Here is a 25757-nt window from a genome sequence, read left to right on the forward strand (position 1 = left end):
GTCCCGAGTTACAGAAGGAAAATGTGGTCCAAGGGAGGCAGATACTCAACATTTTCCTGAGCAAGACCAGACTGCAAACCCTTCCTGGGTGGAGGTGGGGGAGGCAGGGGTCTGGCTGTGTAGAAATGACATGGCTTTCAGAAGTGAACCGGAACACAGTTCCCAGTCACAGTGAGGTTCCAGCTTCTGCAGGCTTACCTGACCGGTCTTACCTGAATGTGATCCATGGGCTGGGGGCACTCCTCGCTCTCTGTACTGTCCCGGTAGGCCCCCATCTCTGTGTTCACCACCTCGCGGTTAGCCATCATCAGGACACTCATTGGTTCCCTGGGACGCACCTGTGAAGGCGCCGCGTCCTTGACTACACTGGTCCCCTTCGGATTTCCAGTCACCTGTACTGTAGACACACCAATGGAAAGATCTTTGGAACTCCACTTTACTACAGGCTGAGGTGCAGAGGCTTGGAATGCTGCAGACTCTGGAGGGGGAGGGGAGGCCTCCCGGCCGTAGTCCCTCACGCCTTCACTGGGGCTGAGTGTTTCGGGGGAAGACTGCTTAGAACTAGGGCTCTGCTTCCTGATATTTGGCTGCTCCAGACTCAGTGCAGTGCAAAGCAGCTTCTCCTGCCTTGCCTGGAAGGACTCAGGGTTCAATTTATGCTTTTTGGGAGCCGGATAATCTTTGTGGCTCTCACTGCTGTAGTAATTAGAGGGTTCAGACCGAGGTCTTCTCAGATCTGAAAAGTACAGTAGAAAGGACAGTCAGGACAGGCGACGAAAGCAGGAACCCTAAAGAACCAACACTTTATGCCTGAGAGATAAGAAGTGCGAAGCTGGAGCGCAAGACGTTCCTGAGCTGTCAATACTCCCCAGCAGTGCTGACTGTACTAGACCATCCTCAAAAGGGGTGTGTTTCCTGGACAAACAGACTTTCCATACTGGGAGGGGCACTAGCGATTGTTAAAGGAAAATCAGAAACATTACATAACCCGCCCCCCTTGCCACCAACCCTTAAACGTTTGTGGCTGTCCTATGGACTCTTCTAAGGGAAGCTGCAGAAAGCCAATGGGGAAGCCAGCAAGTTCCAAGATGAAACCCTTGTGAATTTGTACCTGGGTTGGTGCTCGCAATGACAGTGACTCCTTTGGGTATTTCTGGAGAGCTCATGGCCTCCCTGTGCCACTGGGCCATCCAGCTGTCTGTGCTTGGCTCTTCGCTTGGGGCACAGTGGATCCTGGGGGTCTGTCCCAGCTGGGCCTGCTCGTCTCTTTGCAGGTGCTCCAGACATTCTGCTAATTTCACATGGCCCCTCGACCTGGCAATTCCCAAAGGCAGCCTTCCCAGAGAGTCTGGGATGGAGATGGCACGGCGGTCCCATTTGTACAGTACCACTGCTGCTTCCAAGTGCCCTAGGGCACAGGCCCACATCTGAAAGCCAGGAAGACAGAACCAGGAACTCAACAGAGGCTGGAAACAGACTTCACTTTTGCTGTTGCTGGCAGAAGATACACTAGTCTTTGCTGGCAATCTCAGTGGAGCCACTGGATAATCAATGCCATTACAATCATCTCTAACAAATGCCCGATTCCAGTGAGAAGCAACAGTGTGCATCTCTGACAGCCCCGAGTTTATAAATTCACTTTGGAATTTATCTTTGTATTTTTCTTTCCCAGAAAGGGTCTCATACAGCTCAGGCTGGCCTTAATTCACTGTGTAGCCAAGGCTGACCTTGAACTTCTGAGCCTCCTGCTTCCTCCGCAAAGGCTGATGTCAGAGGCCTGCGCCACCATCATAACTCTGTTTTGCATCTCATCTTGTACTTGACACTCTCAGATCCCACTGGGGTCCGGAGCCCCTGTGCCAGTCTAGAGATGGTTAAGGGACTAAACAAGCCTCCCCGCCAACCTCCTCCCCCCAAGATAGGGTTTCTGAATAGCCTTGGCTTCCTGGAACTCACTCTGTAGCCCAGGTTGGCCTCAAACTCAGAGATCCCCCTGCCTCTGCCTCTCAAATGCTGGGATTAAAGGCGTGCGCCACTGCCTAGCTAGCAAGCCTCTTTCTTACCAGAGGAGTGCAGGAGAAGTGGTCCACATTCAGGGGGTCAACCTCCAGTTCCAAGTCAATGCTGTCTGCGTGCTTGGTGCTGTTAGGGACAGCACAGAGGTTACCACATGTTAACCCATGAGAAGGAAACCCCAGGATAACCCAAAACCTGCAAAAATGAAATCAAACTGGGAGCTTAGCTTTCCAAGTGTGAAGAAATAGGATTCTGGACTTCAAGGGTAGTTTGGACTCCATTTGACAGACGCCCAAAGGAAACAGAAAGTCTAACATCTCATATCTCACTCGGTAGTCTAGGGCACAAGACCACACTGATCTCTTGGGAACTGTCCTGGGAAAAAGCCCTGGCTCATGAGCTGTGACATGCACTGAATGACTGGATTCCTTTGCCCCAGTGGGAAAGCTCAGGAAACTGAGAAGTGAAGATGGCCAAGTCCTCTGCACCTGGCCTTACCGCCATTTGATGAGGGTCTGGATCAGGGTGGCATAGCCCTGGGCAGCAGCCAGGTGTAGCAGGGTCATTCCACGGAAAGTCTTGGAATGGATCAGGTGCTTGGACTTGGTCCAGCAGGCTCGGCTCATCATCTTCTCACAGACAACAACCACACGACTCTCGAAGCAGCCCCCTAGGGCCCCGGTGCCAGAAGCACACTGTGTCAGGAGAAAGTACATGTTACAACGAAGGCCACAGGCCCTCCACCACACCAGAGACACAGATGACAATCAGAGTCAGGAGAAAACATGTTAACAGTGGAAACAAAGAAACGTTAAGAAGTAGAGAGGGGCTGGTGAGGTGGCTGGAGCAGTTTGGTCCTGGAACCCACATGGTGAGTTGCCCTTTGGTGCGTGTGTACACACACACACACACACACACCTTGTTATTTTTAAGTGTGTATATATCCAAGCTATCCAAAACCAGTTTTTTCCCTTTACTTTTTAAAAAGAAATTTTATGTGTTTGGGTATTTTGCCTGCATGTACCATGTATGTGCCAGGTGTCCAGAGGCCAGAAGAATTGTGCGTGTACACACACACACACACACACACACACACACACACACACACACACACACTATGATTATGCAAGTTGAGTGCAGGTGTGTGCCTGAGAAGAGGATGTCAGGTTCCCTGGAGCAGGAGTTGCAGGCAGTAATGAGCTGCTGGACAACAGTGCTGGGAACTGAAACCAGGTCCTACTGTAAGAGCAGTGTGAGGTCTTAACCTGCTGAGGCATCTTGCCAGCCCCTAGTAATTTTTTTTTTTAAAGAAATATGACAGACATGCCAAAGGCCTCAATCCTACCCAAAGAACTTCAGGCAACTAAGGAATGCTCAGAGAGAAACAGTCCTCCCTAGGAAAAAACACACTAATTGGTTAAATGGTCAGCCCTGAACACAAGTTATCATGATATAAACTGAGCAGGTTGTATCTAGGAATATGTATATATGTATTTATGTATGTATATACACGTACACATATGTATGTAACAACAATTAATGAAGAAAGAGGCCATGAATTTGAAAGAGAGTAAGTAGGAGTATATGGGGCGGGGTATGGAGGGGGAATGGGAGGGGGAAATAATGTAATTATATTATGATCTAAAAAAGTGTAACTTCATATGGGTAATAATGAATTTTGATATATATGTATGTTCTGTTTTACTGAAATGTTACATTTTTAAAATAATTTTGTTTAAACTGAGATACAAAAGTAAAAATTATCATTTTTTTAAAAGAAGGATAGACAACAAGGGAGCAGCACTCTGAGAAGCTGAGGTGCCATGGACTCCCCATCACTCTAACAGTCATAGTGACTGGGACACACGGATGTCTCGGGGAGTCAGCACTGTTAAGAAGCCCTAGCCTCCCAGGGGGAGCGAACACTCCAGGCAATAAACTCTCGTTTTCCTCTGGGCTGTGCCGACAGCTGACTCTTCAAGGTGTTCTTTCTTTAAAAAAAAAAAAAAAAGAGTGCTTAAAACTATCTAAAACCTTTTTTTTTTCCCACTTTACTTTTTAAAAAGAAATTTTATGTGTTTGAGTGTTTTGCCTGCATGTACCATGTGTGTGCCAGGTGTCCACAGAGGCCAGAAGAACTGGAGTTACAGCTTGCGAGCCGCCATGTGGATGCCGAGATTCAAACCCGGGTCCTCGGCAAGAGCAGCTAGTGCTCTTCACACTGAGCCATCTCTCCAGCCCTCATTTTTTTTAAGTCTTTATAAAGTGAAAAGGGATACCTGGAAGAGCATGAGAGATATGAGACACAGGGTTACTAATCCTAAGGGTCCACAGAAGATCAGTTCACCAACGTCGGCCACACAGAAGAGGGATACAATCAGAGCGGGGTAACCACCACTGCTGAGTCTCAGACAGCACTCATGTCCAGCACTCTCAGGCAAGTGGCACTTCTAGCCTAATTCCCATCTCCGGTGTTACTGGAAAAGCATTTTTTGTGTGTGTGGCAATAAGTTCCATAAAATCCAATTAGTACAAAAATAATATTGTTCTTCATTGTTCTTTATTTTTAAATATGGAAGACATGTTTCCAAAAATTAAAAAGGCAGCTGATGGATGCAATGTCATCCTCAACCAGAGTTGTCAAAACACCCCAGAGAATATGACTGGGCTATCCCCAGGAGGCAGCAAACTGACCTTGACCCAGGCAGCAAGGCTGTTCTAGATTCACCAACAGACAACTTTATGGAGACATGGAAATCATCAAGCAGTGAACAAAGAATGTTTCCATTAAACACAAACAGCCCTGGTTCTGTCATTATGTAGTGGCTACCATCATTTACTGGAGAGACAAATCAACCAGCATATTCCACAGTAGCTGTACTTGACAGTGGATCAGATCAAAGAGGGACAGGTGCCACATGGCTGAACTGAATGTGATATACTGTCCCCTTTACACAGTGTGAGTGTGTAAAAAAGATTTCATGAGAACTTCTTATTTTATCCTCAGATCAACTAAACAAGGATTACTTGCTTTACAAAACTTAGCAGTCAGGTGAAAATGAAAGCTATCTTTGTAGTGGTGCAGGCCTTTAACCTCAGGACTTGGGAGGCAGAGGCAGGAAGAACCCTTGAGTTCTAGGCTAGCCTTAATAATAATTTACCACATGTGGTCTCTACCACCAATTTCTGAAAACAGGAGAAGTTAGAAGAAAATCTGAGATTAGTGTGGGCACAGATACTATGCTTTGCTTTCATCTATTATTAATATTAAAAACACTGGGGCTGGAGAGACGGCTCAGTAGTTAGGAGCACTGGCTGCTCTTGCAGAGGACCAGGGTTCAATTACCAGCATCCACATGATGACTCACAACCGTCTCTAAGTCCAGCTCCAGGGGATCCGATGCCCTCATGTGGTCTCTTCAGGCGCTGTATGCACATGGTGCACATGCATACACAGAGGCAAAACACCCATGCACATACAATAAAAAAATTAAAACATTGCTAGTGCTTCATATTACAAGGTTTCCAAACAAACAAGCAAGAGGAAATTCTGCTGGGCATGGTGATGATGCACAGCTCTGACCCCGGCATTAAGAGACCGAGGAGGCCAATCTCTATGAATTCAAGGCTACCATCCATGGTCTACATAGTGACTTCCAGGCCAGCCAGGGATATCTCGAAAACAAAAAGAGAGGCATGGAGGAGAGAGAAAGAAACTTCTGCAAAGGAAAAGCATCCTTCACATTGAAGAGCAAGAAGGGGGTCTCTGAGGCTTTCAAGAAAGGACTCAGTAGTGAAGGCAAGAAATATCCAGTCCTCACTCGTAATTTCAGGGAGCCTTAAATGGTTTATTCTCAAACTTCCTCAAGACAAAGCTCTTACATGGAATGTGCATAGAGGCACCAGGAACAATAGTTTGAAAGCAATACTTGGTCACCTCCCTGTACTTGGCCACGTGATAAATCCTTCGTGTGGCGTATAGAGATAGTATTGTGGGGCTCAGCAGACAGAGGTGCTTGCCATCAGGCCTGACAGCCCGAGTTCAATCCCTGGAACAGTGTGAGGAGAAAACTGAGTCCCCAAAGTTGTCTTTGACCCGCACAAGAATGTCATGTACACATACACTAATAAAAGTAAAGAAAATAAAATTTTTAAAAAAGGAAAGGAAATGAGTGTGTGAAAAATGATAACATGGTCTAATGTGATGCTGTTCTCTTTGAACACTGTTCCATGAAGCATTTTCTGAGTTTACCTTCTGGGGGCTAGAAAAGGCTTAAGAATTGCTGAATTAAGTTATGCTCTGTATTTCCTAAGCTAGGGTAAGACACAAAATATGAAGTAGAAAGACTAGTTTAATTCGGAGGTCCAGCCAATGTGCATCACACCTGGTTGCTCCTTCTAATTGCTGGGGAACACAGTAAGATCAAGACCAAGAAGGCTAAAAACTGTGGTGGTGAACAAGAGCCCTGCACCGAGGTGCCTTTCGAAAACATGCACACACTGAGCGCAGGTACCATGAAGCAGGTCCTTGGGCACTCTATTCCAATCTCTGAATGACATCAGTGGCAGCAGGGAGGCCACTGGGACCAGGTGCCTCGTGCATGAATCAAACACCAAGCAGACAGAGACTGCCAATGGCAGGGCCTACCTGGGCCTGGCCTCCTCCGGCACCACTTCCGCTGCCGCCTCCGCTGCCGCCTCCGCTGCTCGCCTGCTTGTGCTGCTGGGAGCCCGTCATCTCGGCCATCCTCCTCTCCATCTGCTCCAGCCGCTCCAGGATGGACATCCTGAACTGGTTATCTAGGGCAGAGCAGGAGGAGTGAGGCTGCATTCGAGACGGAAAACACTTGACCTGCGGCCTATGCCAGCTTGTGAGTCTGGAGTCCAAAAGGCTGTCAGTGACTCTGCCAAACGAGGGACTACAGCAGGCCAGTTTCCCCAGCACAACACACAGGCCTCTCTGCACACCAGAATGTAATGTTTACAGCAGCCCACAGTCCCCAGAGGAAGGACCAGAAAAATCCCTTTTGTGTCAAAAATCTTGCTTTTGGGTTCTTGCTTCTCTATTTCTTTGTGGAATTCCCCACTGAAACCCAAGGAGATCTGACAGACACCCCCTCCCCACCCAGGGCAGACACAGGAAGTGGGTGTGGTACAATATAAGCTCGTGAGAAAGGAGACAGGTTGGGTATGTATAAGGTAAGTGTTCACAAGTTTAACAGTCTTCATCAGACAGATATGTTTCAGTCCTGCCTAGGAAAAGGAGCAGGTCATCACTGCGAGAGCCGGGATTGTGATTCAGAAAGCACTGATTCCATACTGCTGAGTGAGGGCCAGACAGCATGTCTGCACCTCCACCTGTGTGCACGCAAGCACACACGCAGCAAGCGCTGGGATACGTCACAGGAATAAGAAGAGCCCAAATCATTTTAAAGTCATCAGCGCCTATGTTAATGCCACAGATTTTCTTAAATATGGTGCCAGGGGCTTAGCAGTTGGGCAGCGGGGGGTGGGGTGGGTCAAAAGGGTCTCTTTCTGCCGGTGCCCAATCAGAATGTGAAAAAAAAACGAGGCAGCTAGTGAATATGACCAGAACAGTGGGTGGGCACGGAACTGAGACTGGTTAGGAAAGGCAACCCGTAAGTCTGGCCAGTGTGAAGAGGAAAACCAGATACGCCAGCCAAGAATGAAGGGGTGAGTGTGCATAAGGGAGTAAACACAAAGGCCCCGAGGCAAGACATGCAAGGAGCGGTGGAAGGGGTAGATGACGAGAAGAGAGTAAGCTGGGCTGCTGGGAACCCCACTGTGCTGTCGGCTACCTGCACAGCTAGGGCACGCCAACCACACCTCCATGTCTCAGCTCTTCAGTGGGAAGGGAGTTTCTGTGGGAATCACACTAGTTCCTACATGTTCATGATCAGAACATACTATGTCCTAAGTGAGTGTGCTTGCCATCAGCTTTAAGATGAACTGTGGTCTTCAGGACCTGGCTGAAGACAGTTAGGGCACACTTCTCCCCAAAGTGTGAAAGGCACAGCTCTGTTCAGAACACAGCATCTGAGTGATAGAAAAAGGGCAAGCTTGGAAAGGGTAGGTCTGCTGGTGCTCCCTGCCAGCGTACCAGCGACTCCCAGACTAGTGAGTGGGGCAGTTTACACACAAGAAGAAATGAAAGGCAGAGAGGCAACAGACCTAGGACAGCACCACTCCAACCCTGGCTCATCACCAACACTCAGGCAGACACTGTTGCTTCACTTTACAGACAGGGACACACAGGGAGGAAACATTACAGAAAGACAGAAGCACAAGTTTGAAGTGCCTAAAAAACAGATGACTTCCCTGGAAATCATAAATACCGACTTGCCATCAATTCATTTTACTTTACTAAACCAAAACCTTTTTACAAGTCTTGCTGTTGCCTCCAGAAATATTAACAGAAACAAGCAGTGCCCACTCAGTCAGACCCTCCATCTCTGCTCCAATTTCACACACACGGGTGGATATGGCCATCTTGGAGGATTCTACCCAAGTGTTATCATGGAAACCTCAGGATGAAGGCGGGGGACAGAATGACCAGAGGGGCCTTGAGCAGATCCCACCCCTCTTCCCAGGAACCATGAGAAGCCAGCTGAGGCCAGAACTCCACCCTTGGGTCACCATCCTTCTCGGGACACTGCAGAGGCTCCTGCTTCCTCCCGCAGCGCAGTGCTCAGCATGACCTCCATTCACCTCTGGACCTGCACTAGGCTAGCTCACCCCACTGAAACGATGTGGCTGCTGCATTCTAAACCTCCACAGCTCCGGCTGCTCTTTCATCTCCCTGCACTTTTCCCCAGGCACTGTGAACTCGGCAGCCAAGAGGAACACCCCTCAGGAGACAAAGTCAGAGGCACTGACTGCCCCAGACCTGGTCACACGCACCCAGAGACAGCCACCAGTTCCCTGTGGGGCAGAGCTGGAGTGTGCTGTGCTAAGGATGGTCATCCCTCCTACCAGGCCCCGACATGACAGACCCTCCGGACACAAACTGCAGCTACCACACTGCATTTGATCTCTAGGAACAGGGCTGCTCTGATGCTATGCACTGAGTGCACCCATGTTAATAACCTTCTCCAAGGAGCACCGCACACAGATACCCAGCCTGAGCCGTGAGGCAAATAAACACCTCTTCTTTATACATCAGCCAGTCTCGAACAGAGCCGCCTCTGTAGCTGCGTCCTCTGCATCCATGGGCTCATTTGAAAGATGGGAATATTCTTTAACACAGGTGGAGGGGCCTGGGGAGACGGATGGCCCCATCCATAAAACACTTGCCATGCAAGCATGTGATGTGAACTTGAGAGTTCCCGTAACCGTGTAAGGCTGGAGCAGATATGAGAACCTGTCTGTAACCCTTAGGAGGCAGAGACGGGATCTCTGGGGCAATCTGGACCAGCTGACTCCGTCAGGATCCTAGTTTGAGTGAGAAATAAAGGTGGAGAGTGAGTGAGGATGATACCCAATGTCAACCTCTGGCTTCCATGCTGAAGCACTTGCTGAAACACACATATAAAAAAACAGAAAGCCCAGGCCTGGTAGCTGGCCTATTACCACAGCTACCTAAGAGGATAAGCAAGAGGATCAAGAGTTCAAAGCCAGTCTAGGTAACTTATCAGCACATTGTTTCAAAATATAAAATGCCTAAGGGCTCAGCATGGTAGTGCATGCCTTTAATCCTAGAACTCTCAGGAGGCTGAGTCATGCAGATCTTTGTGAGTTTGAGGTTAGCCTGGTCTACACAGCAAGTTCCAAGCCAGCCAGGCCTACATAGTGAGACCGTTAGAGAAAAACAGACAACATCAAAATGCTCGGGCTGTACAGAGTGACAGGACGCTTGCCTGTGTTTATGAGCCACTACCCCCCAACCCACCAGACCACTCACTCTGAACATGGACGGGTTTCTTGTTGTCATTCCCTAATACGGCACAATTACTGACACGGCGTTTACCTTATTAGATATGGTAACTAACCATGAGATGATAAATACATGGGAAGATGAGCATAGGCACTATGCAAACACTTCATGTAAGAGACCTGAGCATTCTTGGATCTTCGTGATGTCCTGAAACCAATACACCATGGGGACCAAAGAGGCACTAAATTTTCCTATCTCAATAGAATATGGACTCTTAACACCACAGGTTCTCATTTTAGGCGGGCTGAAGAGACTACTCGGCTCTATTCCTAGAGTTTCTGACCCCACAGGTCTGGGTGAAGCCCAGCGGTTGCATTTCTAACAAGTTCTCAGGGGATGCCGAGGATGCTAGTCGGGACCACATTTCAAGGAGCCTGGCTCAGGTCCTGGCATGCTTCTACTGTGAAAGAACACCCCTCTCTCTTCCACCCAGTGCTTGGATGACTCTGACAGAAGCAGATTCCTCCCCAACACAGCCTTGGGTAAACCCTGCCTGGCCCCATCAGCCTCGGCTCTGTTGATGAGAACTGGGACCCACACTTTCCCCCAAGTGCAGAGCCAACTCAGATCTGTCAGTACTTGAAAGCATAGGATCCTGTCCCCTATCCCACCCCCCACACTGCTCTCTGCACCCAGCCAAGCACTAACTACATCCCGTTGTTTCTTACCAGTTTCAATTCAAGGTGGGATGTACCCCTGGGTGTTAGTCTCTACACTGGCCTATTTACCTGCATGACTTCAGGGGAGGAAGGTACTGTAGCCATCATCAGGCTACGTGGAACACCTGCAGAAGCTAGGCACCCCTGTGTGAGCTCCCAAGCCATACCAGAGGCCTAAAGAAAAAATTTCAAGAAACCAGACACCTACAGCATGTTCTATGTTCAGAAAACAGGGAATCTGCTGCTGGAAGAGAGGAGCCACCCAGGGCATCTACTATGAGTGAGGTGCTGTCTGTGGGGAAAACAAAAATCAAAAACAAAACAAACAAAAAAACCTCTGAGCCTGCTGCATCTCCTGCTTGCTCCTGATTTTGTACAGCCCATTTTAAGTTTCAAAGCTCAGTAATTTTCATGGCTGTACTGGATGGTTTCTGACATGAGATCAACTAATTTAAAATACTAGGGTAGGGGGCTGGAGAGATGGCTCAGCACTAGCTGTTCTTCCAGAGGACCTGGGTTTCAATTTCCAGCAACCCCACGGTGGTTCACAATGCTTCTGGCCTCACTGGGTACCAGGCACACAAATGATGCACAGGCATACATGTAGATAGAACACCCACACACCTAAACTAAATGTTTTTTAAAAAATTAAGGGGATGAGAAATGGCTCAGCAGTTGAGAGCATCTGTTGCTCTGGCAGAGGACCTAACATTTGGTTCTCAGCACCAATGCGATGGCTCATAACCATCAGTAACTCTAGTTCCAGTGGATACGGCATCCTCTTCTGGTCACCACAAGTACTGCATGCAAGTGATGTGCTTACATACATGCAGGCAGAACACTCCTACACACAAAATAAATCCAAAAATATTTTTAAATTAAATCCTTCTCCTTGGACCTATAACATAGACCTGAACTCTATGGCACGCTCTTTAGCAACTGTTCCAGGTCACTTTTATGTTTTGTTTTCTCTGCACACACCAGGAACTTTCCAAGCCTCTGGCCTGTAGTTAGTATCGCCCTTTTCCCATGTCCACCTGTGAACCTGATTCTTCGTAAGCCCAAGCATCACTCCGGGCAGTGCATTAACAGCAGCTACTGAACGGCTACGTGGAGCACTTGCAGAAGCTAGGTACCCGTGTGAGCTCCATTTTCCCAACGACTAGAGGATCCACTCTTGACTCCCAGGGAAGAAAGCAGAGGCTCAGAAAACAGCTTCCTTACCCAAGGTCATACTGTCTTTAAGCATCAGGGCAGAGACCTGAACACCGGCTGGAGTCCCGAGTGTTGCTTCCACTGCACCCAGCCCCCCTTCCCTGTGTTGTCCCGTCCTAGAGAACTCAGCAAACACATGTGCACTTGTCTTCCCATGTCATCCCACTACTGACAAGACTTGCACGGGCTTTTGGGAAGCGGGGATCTGGCACCAGAGTGGGTAAGCGTTCATGGCAAAGAACGCTTGTTTTCTAATTTAAGCACCTGGGAGCCAAGCTATTGATGAGGTCACTTACCGACTAGCCAAGGACTCGGCACATTTCACTGCCACAGTGGATGTAGGCGCCAATCAGCAGCTCTTTTTGTTTGCTTCGGCGGGGAGGGTTTGGTTGAAATGGTTGAAGTGCAATGGAGCTGAATTGGAGGATGGATGATTTAAAAAGCTGTGTTTACACCCCCCCCTTTTTTTCAGCTCAGGTAAAGAAATGATGTCACTACACAGTGCTGGCCATGAAGCCTGGCAGCAATTGTGCCCATCTGACGTCCTCAGACACTAGCTGGAATTTCCCAGCAGAGCAATGTCACTTTTCTGCAGCCGTTGGCGCTGCACACTAAAAATATCACTGACCCCTAACTGCTCGATGCCCCCTTTTCACTTGGGAAATGGGCTGTGCAAATGACCAGACACAGAGCGTACCTTCACGAAAGCAGAGCCTGTAATCAGTCACCAAAGTGTTAAACAGGTCCATCAGGTTAAGCTGCCATGTAAACATGGAATTTTAATGATGTGAAACAAAAGAAGTATTTTCCAGCGCAACCTCAGAAGCATGCTCGGGCACGGATGCCTGCAACTCAGCTAAGGCACAGTACATGCAGAGACGCATCATGAGCCACTTCAAGTCTTGTTGCAGAGTAGGAGAAAGTTTGCCTTGGCAGGTAAATGAATGAAGGAGCAATCATCAAATACCATCTGCTATTTTAAAACGCGTTATTTGTGTCTCAAGTGCACATGTGCCTCCTGTTGCTATTTGGACAGGGAATGAGAAGCCGTCTCTCGTTCCATTTACAGCCCTTGGCTGCAGTGGCACCAGGAGCTGACAAAGCAGGAGGAGGCATGGCTCGAACTATTTCTGTAAAGAACTGTAATTGCTGCTTAGGAAGTCTCCTGAATGTTTCAGGAAGCTTGGAAAGATGGGGAAAGTGAAATCACTTCATTCCTTCCCAGAATAAATGGGCCCACTGGAGTCCATTAAGCAGCTCCTCCCTGGCAAGCTGTGTAAGACGTCTGAGTGCAGAGGGCAGGGTAAGGGCCAGTCTGAGATAAGGCACACGCTGTACCACTCCGATTTTCCAAAGCAACTGCTAAATTTAGCCTTAGGAAAAAACTGCCATACTCCACTTTTTAAAAACCCTCCAACTCTGCAGACCGGAACGCTAGAACGGGAGGTCAGGGTGCTTCCTCCATTTGCAGTGGTTTGGGACTCCAATTTCTCCTCCTCGTCTTTGTTCCACACAATTCTGAGTGAGAGTCTCAGGAATGCCCAAAACTCTTCTGGGAGACTGCTGAACAAAACAACTGGCCAACAGCAGTGAGAGCAAGGCCAACTTCAGTCCTCTCCTACCCGCAGTTGTCCACTGAGAGCCCGAGGTGCGAAGAACAGCAAGCTTACTCGTCAGGGACCCCAGGGTGCTGAGGGATGCCCGAGAGCTCAGCCGTCACTGCAGGAGCATTAGGCAGGAGAGAGCCCAACTTACTGCAGGAGCTGACCTTGATGTCAATGAAGCACAATTCACCTGGGACTCAAGGCAGCAAAACAGCAGCCAGGAAGAGCCAAAGAGAGCAGGACTCCGACCGAGGACCAGAGGGTCAGTGCCCACTCTCATAGCGCCCCTTTACTTACACTAACTTTCCAAAAGACCAGCCCCAACAGTCCCGGAGCACTGAAGTACAATACACAATGAAACCCACCATTCTGGACAATTAATGTATGCGAGTAAAAAAGAAACAGGATAAACGGAAAGGAGACATCAGACAGACATGGGGGAAGCAGATTACACTGAAGCCTGAGGAGGTTTCGTAAGACAGAGTGCTAGGCTTTGACTCGGGGGACAGACAGAAGACACAGGAAAGCTAACCGGTTTGCAGGAAGGGAATAGAGAGCAAACCCCCTAATGCCTAAGGATTGAGAAGGACAAAGCACGAAGCAGGCAGAACTGTCAGGAGTGGACACAGCAATCAAGTGAAGGCAGGTTGGTTGTTCCATGGTTATAAGTGTCATCAAAAGCCATTTCAAATTCTTTGGGAGTCCCCAGAAAGCTGCCAGTTATGTCCAGCTCCGCCACAGCCTTGCAGCATACAGGGCACGGAACAGAAATCTGCACCAAGCTGAGTGTGGTGGCGCACACCTTTAATCCCAGCACTCGGGAGGCAGAATCAGGTGGATCTCTGTGAGTTCAAGGTCAGTCTGGTCTACATGCTGAGTTCTACGACGGTCAGGGCTATGTAGAAAGACTCCGTCTCAAAAAAAAAAAAAAAAGGGAAAAGAAAAAAAAAGAAATATGCACTGAGAGATATCTGGCAAATGAATGATTTCACCCATCTGAAAGGTAAGATGTAAACTTCAATAACAAGCTATTGTCATTTCTATGATTTGTTTTCCTAAGAAGTCACTAAAGGCAAGTTCTTGCTTTGTTTACTTTGGTTTTGCTTTGAATGAGACAGGGTGACATGTAACTCAAACTCACTACGTAGCTAAGACTGACTGTCAACTCCTCCACCTGCAAATGCTGGAGAGTTACAGGCATGTGCCACCACACATGTCCCGGCCACTTCCCATCCTTCATTTGGGAGGGCATCTTTTATCTATCCTAGCAAAGAAATATCAAAGACCAGGCCTCCGAAACAAACAAAACACCTCACTGAGATGAAAGCATGTAATAATTTCCACTGAGGCCACTTCCACCTTAAAAGCAGTGCTCCCAAGATTGGGAAGCAGGCCATAGGGAGCAGAGTGAAAACTCAGTGGCAAAGAAAGGATGGTTTAGTGCCTCTGAGGAAGAGCAGGCAGATAAACCTGGCAGCTTCCAGTTAGGATGTCCATCCACAAGGACGCTCGGCTTCCGGTTACGATGTCCATCCACAGGGACGCTTGGCTTCCAGTTAGGATGTCCATCCACAGGGACACTCGGCTTCCAGTTAGGATGTCCATCCATAAGGATGCTCGGCTTCCAGTTACGATGTCCATCCACAGGGATGCTTGGCTTCCAGTTACGATGTCCATCCACAGGGACACTCAGCTTCCAGTTACGATGTCCATCCACAGGGACGCTCGGCTTCCAGTTACGATGTCCATTCACAGGGATGCTCGGCTTCCAGTTAGGATGTCCATCCACAGGGACGCTCGGCTTCCAGTTACAATGTCCATCCACAGGGATGCTTGGTTTCTAGTTAGGATGTCCATCCACAGGGACACTTGGCTTCCAGTTAGGATGTCCATCCAGCAGGAACTCTTAGTCCCAAGTTCCTGCTGATTTCCAGTATCTGCTAAACCACCCATTCTACACACTCGATGGAAGAATTCCCCTTCTGGTTTCTGACTCACTCTCCCGTGTGTTGTCAGAGGCCCGCAGTTGGCAAGGCTTGGCTCTGGGCTGATTGTGGGGACATCACCTGCACAGACACACTCTGTTGACTTGCTAACTTGTGAGGATGTTAAAGTCCAAGATAATTCAAAAGCATTTTATTTGTTTATTTTTGAGACAGGGTCTCACTATGTAGCTGAGGCTGGCCTGAAGCTCCTCTGTAGACCAGGCAGGCTTTGAACTCACAGAGATCCCCTACCTCTGCCTCACAAGAGCGTAGTGTACACCATCACGCCCAGCCTAACATTTTATTTTTTAAAAGAATGGCATACTTCTACCTCACAACTTGAACATTTAATAACCACATTTTTCACAATGCAATAAACTCTAAGATAAATATAGACAAACTCCCTCTTAGATTAATCAACGGAAACACATATGTTTAAAAAGAAACAGCCATAAAACTTAAAATAGTGGACATACTGCAGGTAAGTCTCAATACATAAAATTATTTAAAGATGATATTTTATAATCTTTCTGATAAAAGAATAAGCATTTTGTTAAATTCAACAGAGTTCTTGAAACATTTTATCTGTGAAGGGAACAAGTAGTTTTAGGAAGTGCTTGGCCCTCAGAATCTTTCCTTAAGAGAACTGTTTGGTCCTGGGCTGCATCTACTGCATCCAAACCGGGACAGTCCACGTCTGAGCAGTGCCCATTCCATGGGGCAAGTGTGGGAGGAAACTTAGCACTTCATGTCCCCAGCGCTCGCCCCCAGGCCTGGTTTGCACAAGTGCTCCACTGAGGCCTGACTGGAAGAGAGAAACCAGCTGGTGTTTTTCACTAGCGGTACAAAACTTGACTTCAATCAAGTGCGGGGCAGTCGTGCCCTGTTATCTTCATAAAAGCCCCTAAAGTGGACTTCCTGAACCATTCCACTCAGAGCAGGGTTCTAAAGGTGTGGGGGACAGTCCAACCATGGAACAAAAGGCCAATAACTAACTCCGGCAGCCACGGAAGCCAGCCCCTGACACACGGCTCCTCCTCCCCACTCACTTCCCTGGCTTTCCCTCTCTGCCCCAGTCGGTTTCCCCAGAGTCAATTCAGTCTGTTCCTTACCCTTGCTTAGCTGGTAGCAATCCTGGATGCTACATCTGTTTTTGAGGTGGCTGATGAAAATACATATGACTAATGGCAAATGAGATGAGGCCAAGTCAAGAATCGGAAAAGAAAAATGCTCAGCTCAAGCAGCTATACAGAAAGTAGCACAAAGTGCTCCAAAGGAGTTAAAATGGAGTCCTTGATTTCACTCACTTAGCAAAGCAGATGAAAAAGAAGCCGCCGATTTCAGGATCACACGGCCTGCCGCTTGCCTGGATGCACGGCTTTTCTTAATTTCTAGAAGGAGGGCTGGAGGGGACAGCTCAGCAGTTAACAGAGCTACTGCTCATTCAGGACAAGTTAGGTTCCCAGCATCCACACTGGGCAGCTCACAAATGCTTGCAACTCGAGCTCCCTGGGATCCCTCTTCTGGCCTCTGTAGGCACTGCACTCACATGCACAAACCTACACACAGATAAACACAATACACAGAAGCACACAGGCATGAAATCTAAAAGAAACTTTTTCCATAGGTCCTAATAAGAATACTCTGGAGCTGGGCGGTGGTGGCACACGCCTTTAATCCCAGCACTCAAGAGGCAGAGCCAGGCAGATCTCTGAGAGTTTGAGGCCAGCCTGGTCTACAGAGCGAGATCCAGCTTCCTTGAAATAAAAACAGTGCTGGGTTTCAATAAGTCCACAAAAAAGTCCAATGTGATCTGACTTCTCAACTGTCTGAAGAAATGGCTTAGGCCAATGACAAATTAACCAGGACTGCACAATCAACCAACCAAAAAAACAAAACAAACAAAAAACCCAAACAAACAACAACAAAAAAAAACTGCAAAAAATGTAACGTTTTAAGTAGGTTTATGCTGCCTTCATAGCTATCCTGGACTGCATGTGGCCCACAGGCCACAGGCTGGACACCTATGGTATATTCTGCCATGTGAGGTGGCCATCACCAATACACTGCCCTTGATTTAGACCAAAACCACAGGTCAAAGTGCATCTCCTTTTTAAAAATACTTTATCCAGTCTGGGTGTTGTTATCGGCAACAGGAAGTGATTCTCAAATGCTGAGTGGGGATAGCTGGGCTCTTCCCTATACCCCATCTTCCATATCTCAGGAGACTCCCTCAGTCACTACAGTTCCCCTCCAGACACCAGCTGCACCCAAGGACCTCCTCAAACCTCCATCCTCTTTTCTCTCTCATGGGTTTGACTCTTAAGATCAGTCAGAAATACCTGTCTCAAGCCCTTTGCTCCATTTGCATTAAAAAAACAAAACAAGACTGCAACTGTAACACAAGATAACATTAGGCTTATGTCATCCAGAAATCTAAATGACTCCTTGGCCTTACTTTAAGCTGTCGAGGGTACTGGCCAGTGAGGTGGTTCTGTGAGTAGAGGGCTTGTCACCAAGGCTGACAGCCTGAGTTCAATCCCCATGACCCACATGATGGAAGGAGAGAACCCACTCCACAGGATGTCCTCTGGCTCCACGTCTACCCCATGGCACGTACATCCGCACATAAACACAAATAACATAGTAAAAACACGGTATTAAGAATACTAGGCACTTCACTTTCAGAGCATCTGAGTTCTGTATGAGTTAAGAATCCTCACCAAAAATGTCCCCTTTTACTAAAATTATTTTCTATGTAAATTTTTGCCCAAGCATTATTGTTTTATGTATGTGAGGTTCACTATTCCCTGGTTTGGGGGACACATTTAGTGTATGTTACATGTTGATATGTTATGTAAATTATGCAGCTCAGTGCTTTATAGCACATTTTTCCCTGCAAATGCACACTGAAAGGGTTTGCTCTCAAGCCAGCCCAGGGGTCTAGCACTGTGGAAAGTAGGGAGTATTATTGACAGGCTTATAAGCTTTTTTTTAATGTCCCCCATAGTAACAGGCTCTTAACTACTTGTTTCCCAGTTGGCGGCCCTCTGGGGGCTTGAGCTGGCATGGCCTCGCTGGAGGAAGCACAGGAATGGGGGGGTCACTTTTAGTTCAGTCTCTGCTCCATGCTGGCACGTGGAGACCTGAGCACTCGGCTTTCTGCAGTGGCTGACACTGCCCCACCCCACCCCACCCGCCGCCATTATGGACTTTATCCCCCTGAGACCCGAAGCCCAAATGAACTCCTTCCTCTCTAGGATACCTTGGACATGCTGTTTTATCACAGCTTGTACTTTTCTAGAGTTATGAGTTCTTCCTATTGTTTTATATTAGTAACTAAAACACCTTTCACACATTCTAAAGCCAAGGGCATTGATTCTGGCTAGAGTAGAATCAATGGCTTCTTTCACAAGCAAAGACAACAAGATACTTAAATACAATCTTTGTTGGGAAGTCCAAACCACAAGTGTGTAATGTTAAGAAACTGAATCATATTTTCTGAAAATGGTCCTAAGGACCATTTGTCAGCAACTACTGAGGAGTCACTGAGTAGCAATGGGTTCTAGTGTCTCCTCATTTAAAAACGGGACAAGAGTAAGAACACAGGATGCTGAGTCTCTGTAGTTTCAGAGTGATGATCTGGTGTTATGATCGAAAAGTGTCAGTTCCCACACAGTGTGCCCACCTGACCTCCCTTCCTCGGACCACAGTTCTGTGGGGCACACAATGTCTGTGACCCTTCCTTCCCCAAAGTCACACATTCAAATAGTGTGGTAGTAGGAGACAGGGCCTCTGGTGAGTAGTTGGCTCACGGTGGAGTTCTTCTTTTTTTTTTTAAAAAAATATTTTTTTAAGATTTATTTACTTATTATGTATACAGAAGAGGGCGCCAGATCTCATTACAGATGGTTGTGAGCCACCATGTGGGTGCTGGGAAGTGAACTCAGGACCTCTGGAAGAGCAGTAGGTGCTCTTAACCTCTGAGCCATATCTCCAGCCCACGGTGGAGTTCTTATAAACAGACTGCTGCCCTTTAAAGGGATCCCAGAGAACCATCTTGTTCTTCTATAAGGCTGGCGACCACGGAGAAAACAACCACGGAGGTGGGCCCCCTGATCTGGGACTTCAGTCTCCAGAACTGTGGAAATGACTGCCGTGTCTACACTGCCTGCTGAGGACAAGATGTCACAGCGGCCCAGACTAAGAACTATTCTTGCCCTAGACTCAAGGTGGTGCCGGCACCAAATCTTGACTCCAGGAGTGAGTAGACAGTCCAGTCTCGCCAATGTGGGTGCTACCCCCTCCTCATTTAAGAGGCTAGACACTTGACTCCAGCTGGGCCAGAATCCAAAAAGTGGCTCATTTGAGCCAATGAGAGACATTTTCAGGAACTTCTGGGAAGGAAGAGCTGCCTTAGCAGACAAGTTTGCTGAACTGGCAGGTGTAAGGCTGAAGCTTTGAGCAGGCCACTTCAGGAACACCTGCCTGAGAATAAAGGGCCAAGAGAGGAAGGCAGATTCCTTACGACATCAACTGAGTAACCAGACCCACAGTACCTGAGGAAAATGCCAAATCTGGACTTAATGTGAGTCAATGGACTCCCTTTACACCAATCTGATCCAAGGGCGAGCTTTGTCATTGGCAGCTAAAAGAAAGGTGTGTGATGGGGTAGGTAGGATGGCTCAGTGGGTAAAGGTGTTGTCCCTGCAAATCTGGTGATGATTTCAATCCCTAGAAAGCACAGGAAGACGGGAGGAGAGAACCGACTCCACCGTGTTGCCTCTGGCCTCTCCACCTGTGTCATAGCATGTACACACACTCATACACAACAACAGACTCACCCACACTGCTCCTCTTTTGACCTTTAAAGGAAGGGCTGAAGTAACAGCTAATCAATTAAGAGCACTGGCTGTTCTTCTAGAGGACCCAGATTCGATTCCCAGCACTTACGTGGAACCTCATAACTGGTTAGAATTCCAGTCCTAGGGATCTGAAGCCCTCTTCTAGCTTTAGGAAAGCTTGGGCACCAGGCAAGCACAGGGTCCACATATATGCATGCAGGCAAAACATTTATACACATAAAGTTTACTTTTGTTTTAATTTAAAAAGGAAAGGTTTGAGGTCACTCTATAAAAATGTTGATCATTTTGCAAAATACAAAAAAATTCTATTTTTCATGTTTAAATAAAAATATTCTTTATCACTAACTATATATTGGTATTACCCTAACGTTGCTAGATTTTTCTCTAGAAAACTGGGTAAATTATGGCAGAAACAAGCTGTCATGCTTATGTGGAGCCCAACATAATGCTCATTACCCACAGAAATCAGAAAGATGGCAGACTGCTCCGGCCTAGCTGGGGACCATCTGTTGTAGAATTTATGTCTCTAAGAACCTTAACTCTTCGAGCCTTGGGTTGCTGCCGGATGCGGCAGCACAAAGACACATCCCACAGAGCAGAATCACAGTAATACCAGAATTGAAAGACAGTCTAGGAATGACTGATTCCATGGCTTTTGACTTTTTCTGACTGTGGCCTACAGCAACAGAACCTGCTGAGCAGACAGGCAGACAGGCAGGCAAGCAGGCAGACACAGACACCGACACAGGCACACACACCCCTGAACAAAAGACTCCCAAATCCACACTTATTATGTGCAACACACTTTGATTTTAAAAACTGGCGGTGCTGACCCACTACCTCAACTTTCTGAACCACTTTCAGCTTTGGGGGAGAGACAGATTAGGGACTGTGATTCAGGGACATAAGACAATGTCCCTATTAGTTTAGTTAGTGGTAAAGTGGAGACACAGCCCTAATACCCATCTTATTGTTGATATGACATGAAACAGCCGTCACCTATATACAATACTCAACTGCAAGCTCCCTTGCCAACCCTAAGAAACCCAGGAAGATGATCCACATGTGACCCACACTACCTTATACGGGTACAGTGTCCAGGGTTTTCAGGGCCACTTCAAGACCATGTAAGAAGGAACTCACACCTACCAGAGACCTTGAACCGACCTCAATGGGAGATCATGTGACATTTGCGTCTAGACAGCCACGAGACAAGAGCAAACCCAGTGCACGAATAGGAGCGGGTTGGTGTTAAAGAGTCTTCTCACTTGGATTCTGGCACTGCTTAGCGAGGGGCAAGAGGCTGAATGATGTCTTTATTAATATGCATCAAGTTCTAACTCCTAGATTGTATCATGCCAGGTACAGTCGTGGAAGGAAGGGATAGCTCACATGCCACCCCCCCACACCCTTAACAGCTACTCAACCAATCCAGATGATGGTAAGGGCTGCATCAATGAGGTGAGTCCCTAGTCAAGCTTGGAGAACAGCAGACAGATTTTAACATGGAGTGTTGATGTGTGGAAGCTTATGGGTCTGACTGCAATACTGGATCCCTATTCAGGAGCCAATGCAAAGACCCAGATGGTACTAGTGGTTAATAGAAAACAGGTGGAAAAAAATGAACAGAGGACATGGTTGATCCTGGAAGTTAGCATGTATTAATTTAAATAATGGAAAGTCTTATTTGTTTACTGTTGCTTCCCACATTACAAAATGTAAGTTTATCAGCGGTTTAACTGCTATAAATATCTGCTCTTTCTATGTTTACTTTCTGGAACTTAGTACTTATCAGTTACAATTTACTTGAAACATTGTATACAGCAGGTGCTTCAGAAGGTATAGGCCCATCTCTCCACATGGATAATAATGCAAAATTCAACAAATAAAAGGTACCACAATAGTTCTAAAATTTTGGTTAGTCCATAAAGAGAACTTTCCTAAAATGAAACGTCAGGAAAGATCACACAATCGGCTCCTTCGGCTTTGGCCCTAGCAGGTTTTTTTTTTTTTTTTTTTTTTTTTTTTTTTTTTGATAAGCTATTATGTCGCCGTTTTAAGGAGTTACTTGCCACACTGCTTGGATAGTAGGAAATGACTTTCCAGATGACAAAAACATATGCTTGTGTGCCTACTGTATGGTAACCCAGATGTAAGCACGTCAGAGAACAGCGAAGAGTCATCTGGCTTCTGGGCTTTGCTCAGGAAGAGGGTAAACCTATTCACACAGATCTCTGCAGGTCTGAGCACCAATACCACACTCAGATGTGTTACTCAGCAGGCTAATAAGCACTTCCTAAATGTCAAATGTGGCTGATATTAACATGTGATCATCAATGTAACACTATGTATCATCTGGATTTCTCCCACCATCATTTAAAATTACTTGATGGTTGTCTGACCTCTCATGAAATAGCTATTTAAAAAGGGTAAGTAAGATAAAATCACCCACACGTGGCTTTGATCTACAATTGTCGGACAGCCTAAAGTGAAGGTTAGGGCCAACCCCTAGGAAGTGTGTGAAATTTCATGGTGTTGTTTACTAATTTCAATAGGTTTCCTGTTGCCCTCTCCTGTACCTTCCCTTCCCTTTGTCTAATCCTCTTTTATTTCATCTATTTTTATCTTGATTCATGTGTAATCTATATCTCAGCAGCCTCCCTTAAGCACCCCCACTCCACCCCTGGTTGGAAGGTGAGCTACACACAAATAAACCACATCACACATGGCTGCCAGAGGCTTTTTGGCAAAGGAACGCGTAACTGAAATGAGTTCCCAAATATCAGGCTCAGGCACCGTGACGGGATGCTCCGCTGATGTTTAATAACGAAGACCTGGCACCAGGCTGAGAGCTTCCTTCTTTTGAAAATATTGATGGGACACAAACATTAAATTGCTTTAAACTTTAGAGAGCAAAGCCCTTTAAATATGAGAAGACACAAGAGCATATAGTGAACAGTGGGAGCAGAGGAAGGCAGGTGTACTCGGTTGGGAAAAAATGAAAGACTTCCAGAAAACCATGCAGGACTGTGCTACGCTTAACAAAATGGTCTCCACTGATTTTTACTGGACAACACGGAGAATTGTGCTTCGTACGAATGTATTCAATTTCTTTAGATATTTTTTTTTTAAAGGCAGGCCACACACACAGTACTGTAACTTCAAAGATCATGAGAAAGAGTGACACACCCAGAGTCATTATGACGGATTCCCAAAGGAAACTCTAGATCCCCCAATTTACATGTCCCACACTGCCAGGGAACAGCCACTCCAGAGCTCAGCCTGGAATCCTAGCTGTCAGTAAGAGCTTCACGCCTTCTGCTGCGGATACTTTCTCTGTCAACTGATTCTTCAGCTTGATTTGCTCGTGTGAAATAAAGAATTCTCAGTCCACCTGTTATCCACGAATTCTGTAACAGTCCAAGCACATTACACTGCACCAGGACGGGCCCTGAGTAGAAAGCTGAAGGAAAGCCGGAAACGCCATGCTTGTGATTCAAAACCCTTAAAACATGCAACGCTGGGAACTCTTTCCCTAAATGACCCATGTCCACTTGGATTGTCCAGATGGAACTCAGGAGACACATGGAGGTTCCCAAACAATTCATGACGCTCCATTGCCTTTTTTCACTACCAAGCTAAATGGACCCTGTAACTAAACACTATTTTCTAGAACATTAAAGATTATCACTCTCTAAATCCAATACCAAGAAAAAAGTCCCACAAGCTAATTTGTTACCTAGTGATTCTGGTTTTCAAATAACAAATGATTTAGCTATAAACACACATCAGGAAAAGCACTATGTGCTGCTTCATGTTTTTGTTTACTGGATTTCTGAGCAGTAGTTTCTGTGCACACAGATTCTGGAGGGAGACTCTGTGCAGTCACTGTTTGTCCATTTTACCACAAAACTGGTTGGGAGCACAGTTATAAACTGAGTTTGGCTCCCTGAGAGGAGAAACAGCCAATCCAGCCAAGGTAAGCGGTACTCTGGAGATACGAGAACCTTCTTAGTTGTTTACTGGGTCCGCTTTCCTCTTTAGCTACCTCGGGTTCGCCAAAAGAAATCAGATCAAGCATTGCTGGACCAAGTAGGAAGGTGAGACAAGAAGACAATGACAAGACTCGGAAATGTGTTCTGATTGTTCGACCATAGCCTATGGGTTCCGACAACGGTAAGGGCCACCTCTAACGCTGTGCAAATCACGGAGAAATCAAAAGAGCAAGAGGGGCACCCGGGGGTGGCTGTGAAGAAGAACGCCCCCCCCCCCAACACCCTGCTTCTGGGCTGCAGGTAAGCCAGGCTCTCAGTAAGTTCTTCCACACCTTCCCTCTCAACTTTCCTTGGACGCATGGAAAACAAAGCGGCCTTCGTTGCACTGGGGTGCACTTCGCTTGCACCGTGGGTGCTGAGCGCCGCGCGGGGGAACCGGGCGAGCGAGGGACGCGGGCCCGCGGACAGACGGGGAGCTCAGCGCAGCAGCGGAGCAGGAGCGCGCCCCCCGCCCGCGCGCCCCCGCCGCGCCGCACATAAACACGCGCGCTCCAGAAACGCGCGCCAACGCCCGGCCCCGCGCGCTCCCCAGCTCACGTAAACACACTCCCTCTCCCACGAGCCCGCGTGTCTCACACCTGCTCTGCGCACGCTCCCCCAAACACACGCCCTCCTGTAAACACGGGCCTCGCACCCATGACCGCTCCAGACACACGGCCCGGCTCCCGAGGCTCACTCCGCCATCCACACACGCTTCCCCACTCGCTCCCAAAGCACGCGCGTCTCACACGCAGTCCTCAAACGTACTTGCTCAGGCGACCGCACTTCCCCCATTCGCTCCAGAAACACGCCCCCACAACACCAGGTCCCCGAGCACACTTCAGGCTTCGCTCGCGACGTAAACACGCGCGCACTCACTGCCGCGCCTGTAAAGACCCGAATGTCCTCGCTCCCCACGCGCTCTAGAATCACGCGTGCTGCACCTTGCTCCGCCGACGCTCTTCTTCCTCACTCTCGCTCGCGCCCCCGCGAGCACGCGTGCTGCCCCCACGCCCGCCCGCGCACCAGCCTCCACCCTCGCCCCTCCGCCACGCGCACACTCACTGGGACGAGGGAGCACAGTCACCCTTGGTCCGCCCGGCGCCCAGCCGCCCGTCCCCGGCTCTCCGCCCCGCCCGGCCCCGCCCGAGTCGCTCCACTCCACTCGCCGCCGCTGGAACGACGCGCTGGGCTCTGGGTCCCGCGGTCTCCCCGCCACAGCCTGAGTGCGCTGCCACGGCCAATGGAGGGGCGCGGCGGTGAGCTCACCGGACTCGGCTCCGCCTCCAGCGCCGCGAGGGCCAATCGAAGCGCGCCACGTCACCCGGAGCCGGGCAGAAGCAGGTGTGGGGCGCGGAGCGGCTCGGCGCGCGGACTGCGCCGGAACTGCGCCCAGCCTGGCGGCGTCGCGCTGGACGGCGTCGG

The 25757-nt window shown here is 48.1% G+C and overlaps 1 protein-coding gene across 24 annotated transcripts in view; it reads right to left on the minus strand.

The window, feature by feature from the left end:
- The window catches only part of Camta1 (calmodulin binding transcription activator 1), an 862623-nt gene that overhangs the window by 22656 nt on the left and 814210 nt on the right, over positions 1–25757 (minus strand). For 8 of the 24 annotated variants that reach the window (XM_076565698.1, XM_076565696.1, XM_076565697.1 and 5 more), the window contains 5 exons: positions 6665–6816; positions 2515–2711; positions 2064–2142; positions 1112–1427; positions 213–736 (listed from right to left, as the gene is read on the minus strand). In XM_076565698.1, coding sequence (XP_076421813.1) covers positions 213–736; positions 1112–1427; positions 2064–2142; positions 2515–2711; positions 6665–6816 — 1268 coding nt within the window. Of the gene's footprint in view, positions 1–212; positions 737–1111; positions 1428–2063; positions 2143–2514; positions 2712–6664; positions 6817–25211; positions 25357–25397; positions 25526–25757 lie in introns of those variants that run through there. The other 16 variants (XM_076565705.1, XM_076565702.1, XM_076565703.1 and 13 more) reach the window with 9 other exon arrangements.

Source organism: Peromyscus maniculatus, chromosome 2 (assembly GCF_049852395.1).
Source record: "Peromyscus maniculatus bairdii isolate BWxNUB_F1_BW_parent chromosome 2, HU_Pman_BW_mat_3.1, whole genome shotgun sequence".
NCBI classification, from domain to species: Eukaryota; Metazoa; Chordata; class Mammalia; order Rodentia; family Cricetidae; genus Peromyscus; species Peromyscus maniculatus.